The sequence below is a fragment of the Stegodyphus dumicola genome, chromosome 3 (genome assembly GCF_044657685.1).
Source record: "Stegodyphus dumicola isolate Sdum_Otavi_A_Nest chromosome 3, ASM4465768v1".
Classification (NCBI taxonomy): Eukaryota; Metazoa; Arthropoda; class Arachnida; order Araneae; family Eresidae; genus Stegodyphus; species Stegodyphus dumicola.
In genome coordinates, this window is record NC_140770.1 from 39,401,324 (window position 1) to 39,415,239 (window position 13,916).

General features: G+C 35.5%; 1 protein-coding gene across 1 annotated transcript in view; it reads right to left on the reverse strand.

Moving 5' to 3' along the window:
• The window catches only part of LOC118192756 (beta-1,4-glucuronyltransferase 1-like), a 66,494-nt gene that overhangs the window by 37,958 nt on the left and 14,620 nt on the right, over positions 1 to 13,916 (reverse strand). The window contains exon 2 of the mRNA XM_035363769.2: positions 982 to 1,288. Within this exon, the coding sequence (XP_035219660.2) occupies positions 982 to 1,226 (245 nt within the window). The 5' untranslated portion in view covers positions 1,227 to 1,288. The remainder of the gene's footprint in view (positions 1 to 981; positions 1,289 to 13,916) is intronic.

Sequence of the window (13,916 nt, forward strand, 5' to 3'; positions counted from 1 at the left end):
ACACGAAACATTTTCCGATTACTGTAAGTTTATCTTGTGAAGAACGAATATTTATGTTTTTTTCTTCGGACCTTAACAAAGCTTTTTGCTTTTTTTTTACAATTCATTTTGCCATCATTCGAATCCAGTGACTGGATTCGAAGTTATGTGAAAAAACGGAAACCTTTCATGTGCAAAACAGAAGCAAGGACTTACAAAACAATTCAGACGTGTTGAAATGGATATATCTTTCTGGTGTAGATAATATAGTTGACTTACTAATTAGAAGTGAAAATGTCATAAATATGAAACAGAATAGCATAAGGGGGAAAGGACCAACTAGGTTAAAAAAGGAAATGGAAGATTGGCCAAGGTGAAATGTATGAAACGTGAAGAACATTGAAGATTCCGACAAGTAATTCAGATAAGCATGGAAAGAAGTGTCTGTAAATTAACAAAATCTTCTGAAGATTTATTTAAAGTTCAAAATTACAGTGATTTACAGATAATTTATTGAATTATTTCATGGTGCTTAAGGTTCATTAACGATGTTAGAAATGCTTCGAATTTATCCGGATGCTTAAAGATTATCGAAATTGCGATAGCGAAACTTATTGGATCAAACGCGCAGTCGGGAGGCGAAATTTCTCAGATGTCGCGTGCATAAAAGAACAAGACATCAGAGTGGCATTAGAAGGTCCTTGTTCATACTGTTGAAGGTGTAAAATCATGTATTTGAAGGCTTATGCATGAGTGCTTTTGCTATGCTTAGTAAAGTTTTTTCAAACCATTAGCGTAATTGCAGTTCTTTTTTCTCTCTTCTAAATACGTGTAGAACGTACACTATAAGCAAGCCCATTTTCTTTTAGCCTCAAAGAAGTACTGAATTTTCTACTAGATATAATTTTCGAAAATAAAATGTGACATTAAAATCAGTATTGTACTTTAAGGTATTGAAGTTAAGTTATTGAAGTTAAGTTATAACGATGCAAGTATTCTTACCTTTTAGGTTCACTGTATGGGCTAAGGACGCAGTAATTTCCGTACATAAGTTTACTTTCAGCACATTCTTCAGTAAAGGCTTCATTCGAAGTGGATATTTCAGAAAGAGCAGAAGTGATTTTGTAAGTATCAGCAGAGATGATTGCGGAGGAGAAAGTGGTTCCGTTGTTTATGACGGAAATGTAAAATAAAGAAGACGAAATGATTATGAAAGTAATCAGCAACAAGTTGCGTCTCTTATGCATTAAAATATCTGTCACTTCTCAGCTCTGAATTTCAGTGTTCATACACGAAATAGATTTGGTCTCTGCAATAAATTAGAAAGTTAATATTAATTAATAACTTAGCACCATTAACATACAATGTATAACATAATCAAATAAATACAGGCTTAAATATTTCCATGGTAGTTTATTGTATCTACAAGTTTTCGTTGTTTTACGAAAGAAGAAATGAAATCTTCCTTAAGCATAAATGGTGTAGAGCGTAGAAACAATTAACCTTAATTTGATATAAATTTTATAACGCCCTTATGATCTTTTCCCCAAATCTAATAAATATAGCTTAGTACCGTTTCAATTCGTTTCAAACTCAGCCTTGAATGTTTTGTTTCCGTTTGAAAGAAGTATTCTTTTAAGTCTACGCAAATTCTACTAGAAATTATCCCACGATATAATTTATAATGCAATTCGCATTTTAACTCTTCATTTTCTGGATGAAAGAAGCTAGAATCAGTGCTCTGATATTATAAGAGCAGTTTCATTATAACTGGTCGATTTATGAACCCACTACTTCGTTTTCCTTGATATGTTTCAGTCTAAATGTCATGTCATCAGAAGTTAGTGGTTTTAGATCCTGTTCGATTTCAGCATAATTTATCATTTTTGAAGATGATTTAAAAACAACAACAACAAATACCACTAAATTTAGTACTTAAAAATGATCAAATGGGAGAATTAGGGAAAAAAAGTACTTAATCGCAACATACCTTTAATATAAAAAATGCATAAAATCTAAATTAACCGCAGAAATAAGAGAAATAGGATGAAAGCATAACCCAAATGTAGAATTGATGCATGTAGTATAGTTTCGCCTTCCACAGTTGAGAATACAGGGAACAAATCTGAACGTTTGAATGAACATCGCTGCCCGAAGATACATAAGACGGAAATTTAGCATCAGTTATATATTCAGTAGCGGAAGATGCTGGTGTGTATGCGACAGAATAGATCATCATTGTTCATTACATCTGAAGTTTTTTTTATTTGTTTTATAAAGTATTTTCTGCATGCTTTCGCAGTGTAAATGGAAGTACACTCGACGCATTTTCGACAGATCCGGGGTTAGAGAAGCAATGCACATTTTTTACCTCTTATGCTTCAAAAAGAGACTTATGATTCTAGAAGTGGCGCCCGAACTGAAGGTGATGATTGTTGAATTCGTCACCACCGGGATTTGGCAATTCGGTACTTTAATACCCAGTCATCCTTTAAAAGGAAGAGTATATTTTCTCCTTCCTTTCTGCATGCATTCGCGGTGTAGTTGAAAGCACATTCGTCGCGTATTAGAGAGGTGCTGGGTTCGAGTATCGGCGAGGGCACTTAACATTTTTCACTTCTCCTGCTTCAAAATGACCTAATGATTATACAGTCGTATATTAAAAGTCTAGGCTTATCATGTCTAGGCTTTGATCGATATTAAATACTATAAAATACCATATTATATTTGAGTGTAGTTTCAATTGTACAGTCATTCGTAAGAAATTAATACATCTTGAGAAAATACTCAAGTTCCAATTTTCTTTCACAATTAAAGCCATACTGTTTAAAAATCAAACAAAGCATAAATGTAGACTTTAAATGGTATCTTAAATTTTCTTTTTTTTCTTTGCTTATTTTTTCGTAAACTACAAAATATTTTCCTAAATTCCTTTTCAAACAGGAAAGAGTGATAATTTAGGTTACTCGTAAAACCGAAGTATCATAAAGCAAGGAACCTACGCAATTCGACAGCCCTGTACTCCTCAAACTGAGCAGTTGCTGTTACCATATTCTTAGAAGACATATATTCTACATATATTCATATAAACATATATTCATATAAAAGTGTTGCTGAACATATTAGTACAAAAGTACTAATATGTTCAGCAACACTTTTGTGATACATAAGTGAAAAAAATAAATGAGTATTTAATTCCATCACAGATTCAATGCCAAAGTATACGTATGATTTTACTGGCTTTATTTTTTACTTTTAATAAATTAAAATTTCCGTGAAATTAAGAATTTCATACGTGTAAAACAATTTTTTGGAAATTCAAATAAACTGGCTCCTTGTTTCATAATGAGTTTCACATTAAGAAAACTTTTTTTCTTTAATTCAAATAAACTGGCTCCTTGTTTCATAATCAGTTTCACATTAAGAAAACTTTTTTTCTTTAATTCAAATAAACTGGCTCCTTGTTTCATAATCAGTTTCACATTAAGAAGTGTAGTACAGTAGAATTTCAATAATGCGAACTAACTGCAGATCGTATTTGTCTCTAGATAACGAGTAGTGCGAACTAAATAACGTAAAATATATGGAGAAATTATTAAAAATCCTGAAAACTTCAGAAAATGTCGCAGAATTTAAAAATCTGCGCTGTTGTAATATTTCGAAAAATTTGTTTTTTCTTGTATGCTCAAAACGATCAAGTTAAGCCATTAATTAAAAAAGTAAGTTCTTCAAAAACTGAAATTGTTTAAGAAAAAATTATTTTGAAGACTATTTCTCTGGTTCTTTGTTTGCTAAACTACATTGAAGAAACTATCTTATTTCGCATAAATTCATGTTCATCACTACTTTATAAAAGAAGATGATGCCTCAGATGTTCCGTAATGGGCGCAAATATTCTCGTTTTTGCTTTAAGTAGCAATATCAGTGTCAAAATTTAAATAATACTTTATTTCACTTGATTTTTTTCTTCATGTCATTTGAATTAACCCCGAACTCAGCTTAAGCTCTATTAAACTTTTAGCTCTCTTATTAGCACTAAAATCAATCACATCAAATCATTCTAAATCGAATATTTTGAGTCTCCTCCACATAGAGAAATTATTGTGGAATATTAATCTTTTGTATTTAGACATAACACGCAGAATAGGAAGTCCAGTACTGCTACTGTTCTGTCTAAATTTCGGTTTCTTTGATACCACGGATATTTTCAATCCCTACTAACCATAATTCAATGTCTTTCAGTGAAATTACGAGCTCTGATCCCCGAAATAAAGAATGATTTTGTAAAAGAACTCATTCTTCATGCGTTTAGAACTTCCATACCACTTGATTCATTAAAATTTTCTGTGATCTTAAATAAATATGGCTAAAGCGTATGAATTATAAGGTTTTGAACGCAGATTATTTTAATACATTTTTAAAGTTGCATATTCTTTAACTTAAAGGCAGTGATTTCAAAATTTCTGTTGTAGAAAGGCTTAAATACTCAATTTTATCTTAAATGAACTCAAGTTTCTACAGCACATACAGATAATATATTTAAGGTACTGTAAATAAAGCCTAATTAGACATTTCTCCGTATATCGCATGTATAAAAGTTTAAATTTGATATATTTTTAATGAAAGTTGTAGGGTTGAGATTTATTTTAACTAACATTTATTTTAAGTTTAAACTATCTTTCCTGTCAAGCCTTACATTCCCCTGGAACTGCCAATGCCAGAATATGTAAATTTGAGTAGATCGCGCAAGGATTCAAATTATCAGCGGAAGTATTATGATTTAAATAGGAAGGAAACAAGTTTGGTGGGTGATATTCTTACTTCACGAGCGCGGAGGTAGTTAGCGAGAATTGAAGAACCCCGCGTTTCGGCCTATGTGCTTGGCGGGAAGTAGTGTTAATCGTTCAAGTGAGCTTCAAGTCTGCTGAATTAGCAGCGGTATTGTAAAACGCGGTGAGTTAGTTATTTTAGAGAGCCTCGTAGTTAGAGTCTTGTCTTTAGTTTCTTTTCAGGTTATTATTTTTATTTGACCGCCAAGTAGGCGCAGTCTGTGAGCGTCAAGAGCACGCAATTGTAATTTATTACGTTGAATAAAAAAAGACTTAAACCCTTCACAAGATTCTGTAATTTATCCAGTTGTCACAGTCACCTCTTGGTTGCGTGCAAGTTGGAGGCGCGCAACGTTACATTGGCGCCCGAACACTTATCGAACTGAAATGGCCGAAAACTGGATGGAAGCCGCTGGACAACACCAAGAAATGATAAGCCAGTTAGAAGGATTTGGATACCTGGTCCAGACTTTGAGAGCGTCAATCAAGCCAAACGTCCATTTCGACGGAAAAAATTCGGTGGCGGTATTTCTAGAAGGTCTAGAAAACCACTTTCAGCTCTACCCTGTTCCCGAAAGACAAAAAGTTGCCATCGCCTCATCAGCACTAAGAGGACAGGCCGCGCTATGGTGGAAAAACATAGGCAAATTTTTATTAGGGGAAGTTGGAAGCCAGACATATATATTTGAAAATTTCAAAAAATCGTTTGTAAAGGCCTTCCCCATAGTGAAAGATCGCGCACGGCTGGAAGCCGAACTATATAGTTTCTATCAACGGGATACAGCAGAATTGATGGACTTTATTCTACGAAAAATCAAGCTAACGGATATGCTGTATGGAAAGAAACCCGATGCGGAGATTATTGAAATAATATTACCAAGATTGTTACCCGCTGTTCAAGACTACTTTGAAATTAGAAACCCAAGCACATTGCAGGAACTTTTCGAATTGGCGGTGAAGTTTCAAAATCGCAGAATAGCGGAAAAAGCTAGAGGGGAAACATATTCTCAAAGTACCCGAAGGAAATCTTCAAAGGAGGAAACCAGAAATGGAAATCGCTCTTATGGGGGGAAAAGCTATCAAGCTAACGCATCGAAACTCGAAGGTCAAGGCCCAAAAAGAAAATTTGAAAATAAGCATCCGCGTACCCAGAAGACACAGATTGAAAGGAAAGCTTTAAACGAGTAGAGTGGCCTGTGAAAGGGAGGGTCCAGACCCCGGAAGTTTTAAAAAAACCCTCAAATACACATTTAAATACGGTCATCGTAAAAAACTCACAGCTACCAATTATACAAGTCCTGGTTGGCGATGTACCAGTAGAAGCCCTCATCGATACAGGAGCAGAAGGAAATTTTATGAGTGAAAATTTCTTCAAAAAGAATTTTTATAGGGTACGACTATTTAAAACCAAAAATACGGAAATTATAGCGGCGCAAGGAAAAACATGTCACTGCATCGGGAAATTATCATTAAACCCACAGGTAAAAGAGGAAAGTCTCAAAGTATTAATTTTTGTGGTGAAGGATCTGCAACACTCTCTTATTTTAGGTATGGACTTTTTAAGGGCCGCGAGGGCCAAATTAAATTTTCAAGATAGTTCCGTGGTGTTGGAGATGGACCAGAGGGTGGTGGAACCTGTGGAGACACCGCAATTGGACCTTAGCCATCTGAATGACCATGAAAGGAAAGCAATACAGCAAGTGGTGAGTAATTTTTCTCATTTATTTTCAGAAAAACCAGGAAACTGCCAAATAGTGACGCACAAGATTCAATTAAATGCCGAAAAACCTTGTAGGACTAAACCTTACCGCTATGACAAACAAAAAGACGTAATCATCGAAGAACATATTCAGGAGATGTTAAAGAATAAAATAATAACGCCCATAAATAGTGAGTACGCGAGTCCAGTCGTACTATGTAGGAAAAAGAACGAGTTTCCTCCTTCGGATAAAAGGGCTTGGAGGTTTGCTATTGATTACAGAAAACTAAATAGTATTACCAAATTTCCAGTTTACCCTTTGCCGGTTATAGACGAGATCATTAGACAGATCAAATCGACAAGATATATGTCTACTTTGGACTTAACGTCTGGCTACTATCAAATAGCTATGAGACCCGAAGATATACATAAAACCGCGTTTATAACAAAATCGGGCACTTATGCATTTTTACGCATGCCTTTTGGGTTGTGTGGGGCCCCATCAACATTCCAGAGAGCTATGGACATTGTTCTAAAGCCTGTCCTAAGAAAATCAATTTTAATTTATCTAGATGATATAATTATAACGAGTAGTACGTTGGAACAACACATTAATGACCTCGAACAAGTTTTTAAATTATTAAAAGAGGCCGGTCTTACAATTAACGCCTCAAAATGCAAGTTCGCAACTAAAGAACTTAAATATCTCGGTTATAAAATTTCGCAAAAGGGTATAGAAACGCAAGATTCAAAAATAAAAGCTATTAAGAATTTCCCACCGCCCAACACCGCCAAGAAACTTTCTTCGTTCCTTGGGTTATGTTCTTACTATCGATCTTTCATAAAAGATTTCGCTAATATTGTTGAACCACTCTTAGTAATCAAAAGAAAAAAGGGTAAGTTTACGTGGACAGCGGAAGCTAACACAGCTTTTGAGAGATTAAAAGAAGCGCTTATTAATGCCCCTGTTTTAAAATTCCCGGAGGGGGACGAAAACCTGGAAATTGCAGCAGATGCGTCAGACTATGCGGTGGGTGCGGTTCTTATGCAAAATAACCATCCTCTGGCATTTTTTAGTAAAACATTGAATCAGACACAAAGGAATTATACAGCTACAGAAAGAGAAACATTAGCCGTATTAATGGCTGTACACAAATTTCGAGTTTATTTCGGCAAATCGCCAGTAACAGTCTTTTCGGATCATGCGGCTGTTGGTAGACTTTACTCGGGGAAAAACCTAACGCCCAGGTTAATAAGATGGGCTTTAAAACTCCAAGAATATAATATCACAATAAAATATAAACCGGGTAAGGAAAACAATGTAGCTGACGCACTTTCTCGTATAAAACTGGACGATGAAGGAAATGAACTTAAATGCGCTGTGTTGACTTCAAAAATTTTAGATTCTAGAGATACGGTTATTACTGAACTGAAAGCTGATCCTGAATTTGGAAATATCTATGCTTATTTGAAAGACCCCGAAAGCTTTGAGCATACAGATATCGATGCGATAAGAAATAGAGCAAAAAACTATGAAATAATAGATAATTTATTATTCTATACGAAAACAACAAACGAAAATCTTGAGTATAAGCCAGTCATCCCAACCTCGCTTCGATTAAGCATTTTGAAGGAGTTGCACGAAGCAAAAACAGCGGGCCACCTAGGGGTCAGAAAGACTATAAAAAGGGTACGCGAGGCGGTATATTTCCCGCAATTATACAAAATAGTAACGGCGTATGTCAGGTCCTGCAATCAATGTCAGTTAATAAATGATATTAATTACAGCCCGGCCGGGTACTTAAATAGCATTCGCGCTACATTTCCGAATGAAATTTTAGGCATAGATCTTCTTGGTCCCTTCCCCCAGAGCGAGTTAAATAAAAATCGTTTTCTTTTAGTAATAGTAGATCATTTTTCAAAATGGACAGAAATTGTTCCACTTAAACGCGCGTCAGCCAAAACGGTCGCAGATGCATTCTTACACAGATACATTTTAAAATACGGTGCACCGATAAAAGTCATTAGCGATAACGGAAAACAATTCATTAGTCAAATATTTGAAAACATATGCAATGGACTTGGCATACGCCATATCAAAATGGTTCCGTAGAGCACAAGCTAACATAGCAGAAAGAGTTAATAAAAATATAGTAAAAATAATTCGCAGTTACATGAGCACACATCACAAGCGCTGGGATGGCTACATAAATGAATTAGCTTATGCTTTAAGAACGGCACATCATGATACTACGGGAAAAACTCCAGCAGAATTATTCTTAGGCCGAAAATTAATTACGCCTTTAGATAAATTATTCTTTGTGCAACAAAGAGAGCAGGAGTTTAAACAAAAAGATGTGCAAAAGTTGATTGATCAGGCGCTTAAAAGCTCGGATACGGCAAGAAATAGGCAGAAACTATATTATGATAGAAAACGCCGTGAAGCAGATTTTAAAGTTGGGGATAAAGTATTGAAGCAGAAATTTTCTTTATCAAGTGCCCCAGACAATTTTACGGCAAAGCTAGCTCCAAAGTTTGAAGGCCCCTATGTAATTCAGGAAATCAAAGGAGTAGTCTTACATCTTAAGAACGAGAGAGGGGATATCTGTAAAGCAAGTCCCGACCAGGTGAAAAAATACTATAATCCAAATGATTTTGAAATCCTTAAAAGTTTCTTGCAGGACTCAAGTCTAAACGAAATAGAAGGTCCAGAGACAACAACTATTCCACCACCCAAGAAACAGAGAACTGAAGAGAGACCTAGCACTTCTACAACCCGGACGTCGGTATCAAAAAGAAAAAATAATTTTCAAACTCCAGCGTTTAAGAAAAACAAAAATACAGATGCACCGGGTAAAGAAACCGTGGTAAAGAGAAAAACACCACCTACAAAGGATAGAAGGAGAAATTACACATCAAGGAGAACGCGCACACGGCCACAGAGTCAGGTGCCAGCAAGGCCGCCGTTCCGGAAACTGAAACGACAACAGGAGGCACAAAAATACGACGAACAGAAGAAATTCAAGAAGGACTCCAGACCGGAGGACGTCAAGACCAGCCGTCCCAGGCATAAACGGAAATGCCAACAACCAGACGATTACTCCGCCAAGAGGCCAGCATGTAGAGGACGCAAAAGAAAAAGTCAGGTGGACGACACTCGGAGGGCAGTAAGGAGAAGATTAACATCCATGAAACCTCTAAGTTGGGACCAATTCTGCCAAAAACGAATGACGGAGTTTCAAGCATCGAAAACTCAAAGATAAGTTAAAACCTTCTATAAATTTTTTTTTCTCTTTTGTTCCGAAATGTTATGCATAAGTACGAAGTTCTATGTTTTGACGAAAGTCAATATGTCTCGGTTGAGACTTAGTTTTGTTTTACTTTATTTAGCTAAGGCAAAAGTATCATTTTCTTTAAGTGTAAAAGCTAAAAACAAGCATTTTCTGTTGGTCGAAAGACTAATTCTGTTATGTTAAAGCCAAAATTTGGCCGAAGATAAAAACAACTTCGTATTCTTGTATTAATAAGAATTTTAGTTTCAGTGCCGCCAGCTTGGCGAAGAATGAGTAAAGTAAAAATTTATTTTCTCTTATTCATTTTATGGTAAATTGTAAAAATCATATGTATTAAAATTTTGTAAATGTACGTAAATACTTGAATGTTATGTAAAAGTAGAATTTAGTCTAGAAGCATAAAATTGTAGATGCTAAAAGTGAATGCTTAAAAGCAATGAAGTCAAAATTTAAGTATTAAAATTGTAGATAAAGTCATGCTTTAGAGCGAAAGCCTGCATGTTTAAAGATGAATGAGGGGGAAATTAGAATGAATGTGTTTTGTAGGGTTCTCCACCTACATTTGAATTTTTAAGAATATTAAAGTAGCTCATTGAGTTGTAGAATGTCGAGTAAGGTGTGTCTATTTGGTCGTTGAATTCTAACAAATCATGGTGGTTAGTGGAAGTGTTGTAAGACTAAAACACGAATATTCCCGTTTGACACCACACACGGTGGAGAGCCAGGGTAAAGTTAAATTAAAGCTTGAAAAATTGAATGAATGTGAAGTAAGCAATAACTAAGAAAAACGAATCGTTTAAAAACAAAAATTTATTGTGTCAATAAAGTGTAAATTATAATGTATGTAGAAAGATACTGATACTTATTCCTTCCAGATGCTGGAAGGAAAGACCAAGATTGATTGATGAAGTCCAGGAAAAGTTGCTGTAAGAAGAGAGCTTTATAACGATCAACAGAATTTTAGTATACAAATGGTTACATAAGATTTTTTTTGTGTAAACGAGGTTCTCGCCAGTTAGTTCAGAATTAGAGAAACTTACAACAGGTCGTTTGTAGGACCTGCTTCCAAGTTTTCCAAATTCTGGCAGCGGCAAATGTAGGGTTTAGATATATTTTAACTAGCATTTATTTTAAGTTTAAACTATCTTTCCTGTCAAGCCTTACTTTCCCCTGGAACTGCCAATGCCAGAATATGTAAATTTGAGTAGATCGCGCAAGGATTCAAATTATCAGCGGAAGTATTATGATTTAAATAGGAAGGAAACAAGTTCGGTGGGTGATATTCTTACTTCACGAGCGCGGAGGTAGTTAGCGAGAATTGAAGAACCCCGCGTTTCGGCCTATGTGCTTGGCGGGAAGTAGTGGTAATCGTTCAAGTGAGCTTCAAGTCTGCTGAATTAGCAGCGGTATTGTAAAACGCGGTGAGTTAGTTATTTTAGAGAGCCTCGTAGTTAGAGTCTTGTCTTTAGTTTCTTTTCAGGTTATTATTTTTATTTGACTGCCAAGTAGGCGCAGTCTGTGAGCGTCAAGAGCACGCAATTGTAATTTATTACGTTGAATAAAAAGGGACTTAAACCCTTCACAAGATTCTGTAATTTATCCAGTTGTCACAGTCACCTCTTGGTTGCGTGCAAGTTGGAGGCGCGCAACGTTACAAAGTTATCACATAACGTAAAAAGTTCCATAACTACACATCTTACTTTATTTTAGTCTAATATTCTCTTTACAACTGACTCATTAGTATGTGACCAAAGGTACACGATATATTTAGTTTTTAAGTAAAACTTCCTATATATTAAGTAAAGAAATAGGAAAAGCTTAACGCTTGTTTAAAAAATATTAACAAAATTCTCCCACTCCTAAACAGGAGTCACTGAAATTATTTTTAAAAAGTGAGCTTCAAATAAAATGTAAACACTGGACTTCCTATTCTGCAAGATATGTCTCCGTGCAAACGATTAATATTCAAGCAATGATTTATCGATTTGGAAGAAACTCGAAGTATTCGATTTAGAATGACTTGATGTGATTGATTTTAGTGCTAATAAGACAGCTAAGAGGGTTAAGAAGGTTTAAGCTGGATTCAGTATTAATAGATTTACAAATGCGAGAGCATATTTCGCTGGATAGCGGAAGCTATAGTTTGAAGTTTTTATTAGTAAGCTATTTATATTCCTAAGTTTTAAAAAATAGCATTTTTGGTTAAATATATACATGCATTTAAGAAATTTTCGTTTTACCTAAATTTAGCATAATTAGTTTTTGGAAAATAATTTAGAAAGTAAGCAAATGTCTTCCAAATCGAAATTAAAATTTCGTGCAAAATTCGAATTATAAATGAATTTAAAAGATTCAAAATTTGGTGACATCATATATAATGCTATTAACTGCACAGCAAGTTATATAAAAATTAAAATGCAAATTAATGTCTAAGAAGGAAGTGACATGGCGCTAAATGTTATGTCATTACAATGAAGCTTAATGATTGCATCCCTTTCAACTCTAAATCAAGTCCTTCAGCACGTGTCCTTCCTTCCCGCCGTCGATTTTTTTTAAAATCTGTTCCAAATGAACTGCGTAGACTCAATAAAATTTCCATACAGCAATAGAATGCAGTAAAGAGATAATGTGGTATGTGACGTTTGCGGGAAGAAAAGGGGGAAAGGAATAGACATGATACATATGCAAAATGTATCGTGCTCCTTTTCTATTTACGCTAATTTAATCCTCGAATGCCAGAATTATGGTGACTACATGTCCTTGACAAAGTTTATGTTCAAGTTGGGAAGAATGATTTTATTCCAGATTTCCTAGTTTTAAAAATTCTTTATTTCCTAAGTATTTATAAACACTATTTTAAATTCTCAGAAATCCATTACTGCAGTCATATAGCTATCTGACCGTGGAAATTCTTTAGTTTATGTTAGTGATAATCAGTTAGTAGGAAAATGGTTACCAGGGAAGTAGCAAACCCCTGTTAGGCTGCTATCACACGTCGGTTTGTTTCGGAAGAACAACTGTTTGGAACAATTTTTCTGCTTTGTCACAACAGCCAATCAACACAGATCGCTTTGGGGTTAACGCAGGGGAAACTGGTTCCCCATTACAAACAAGGTGATAGCATTCGAAGCTGATAGCTGATTGGTTGAAAACGAACAACCTGCAATTTTTTTGGAAAGGAAGGAAAAAGTCGCGCGTCTTTCTTAATAGTAAACCAGGCAGAAAAATTGTCCGAAACAGTTGTTTGTGTGAAACAAACGCCGTGTGATATGGGCCTTAAAGGCCACACTAGTTAAGCACAGTAGAATATTGGAAAGCCACACACGCATATTTTAATACACAGCCACTCATAGAAAAAAAGGGGAAAAGAAAAAAAGGAGACAGCTCTACATTTCTTGCTCTACTCCACCGATTGATGAAAGTCAAATAGCGATTTTCATGCCCCGACAGCGCACTGGTGGACAATTGCTAAGCACGGATCACAAACAGCTATGTAGCGCTTTAAAAAGTAAGTGTGTTTGGATGTCAAGTGAAATAAAATAATTCCATAATACTAGTACATAACAATAAAGATAATTTATTGTACTCTGAAATCTAGAGGGCTTTGAAAAGTGTTCAAGGGACAAAATGGTCATATTATGCTGAATACGTAAAAGTGAAGAAAATACAATTACTGTTCGCAGGCATTCTGGCGTAAGATATCAATTCGGAATATGGTCACCATGGAAGATCGTGTAAGATTCCACATGTCGTGTCCTACTTTGCAAAACATTATTCAACAGCTGTTGGAGTAATCTCATTCTTCTGTCAATGACGGCTGTCCTTTTTTATTGTCGGTCAGCAAGACCTATCACCAAAGCATCCCAAACATTTTCAATGAGATTCAGATCTGGAGAACGTGCTGACCATACGAGGAACTGAATATCCTCGCTCTAGACACTGTTCGACCCTGGACAGCGACTGTTCGATGACATGTTGCGTTGTCATCCATGAAAACAAATTTATCTCCGGAACGTGTGAAAATGAGGCAGCAGAACTTCATTAATGTTTCGTTGGCCAGTAATGGTTTCATTTTCAACCACATGTAGCAGAGTGCGGCCACTAATTGTAGTGCTG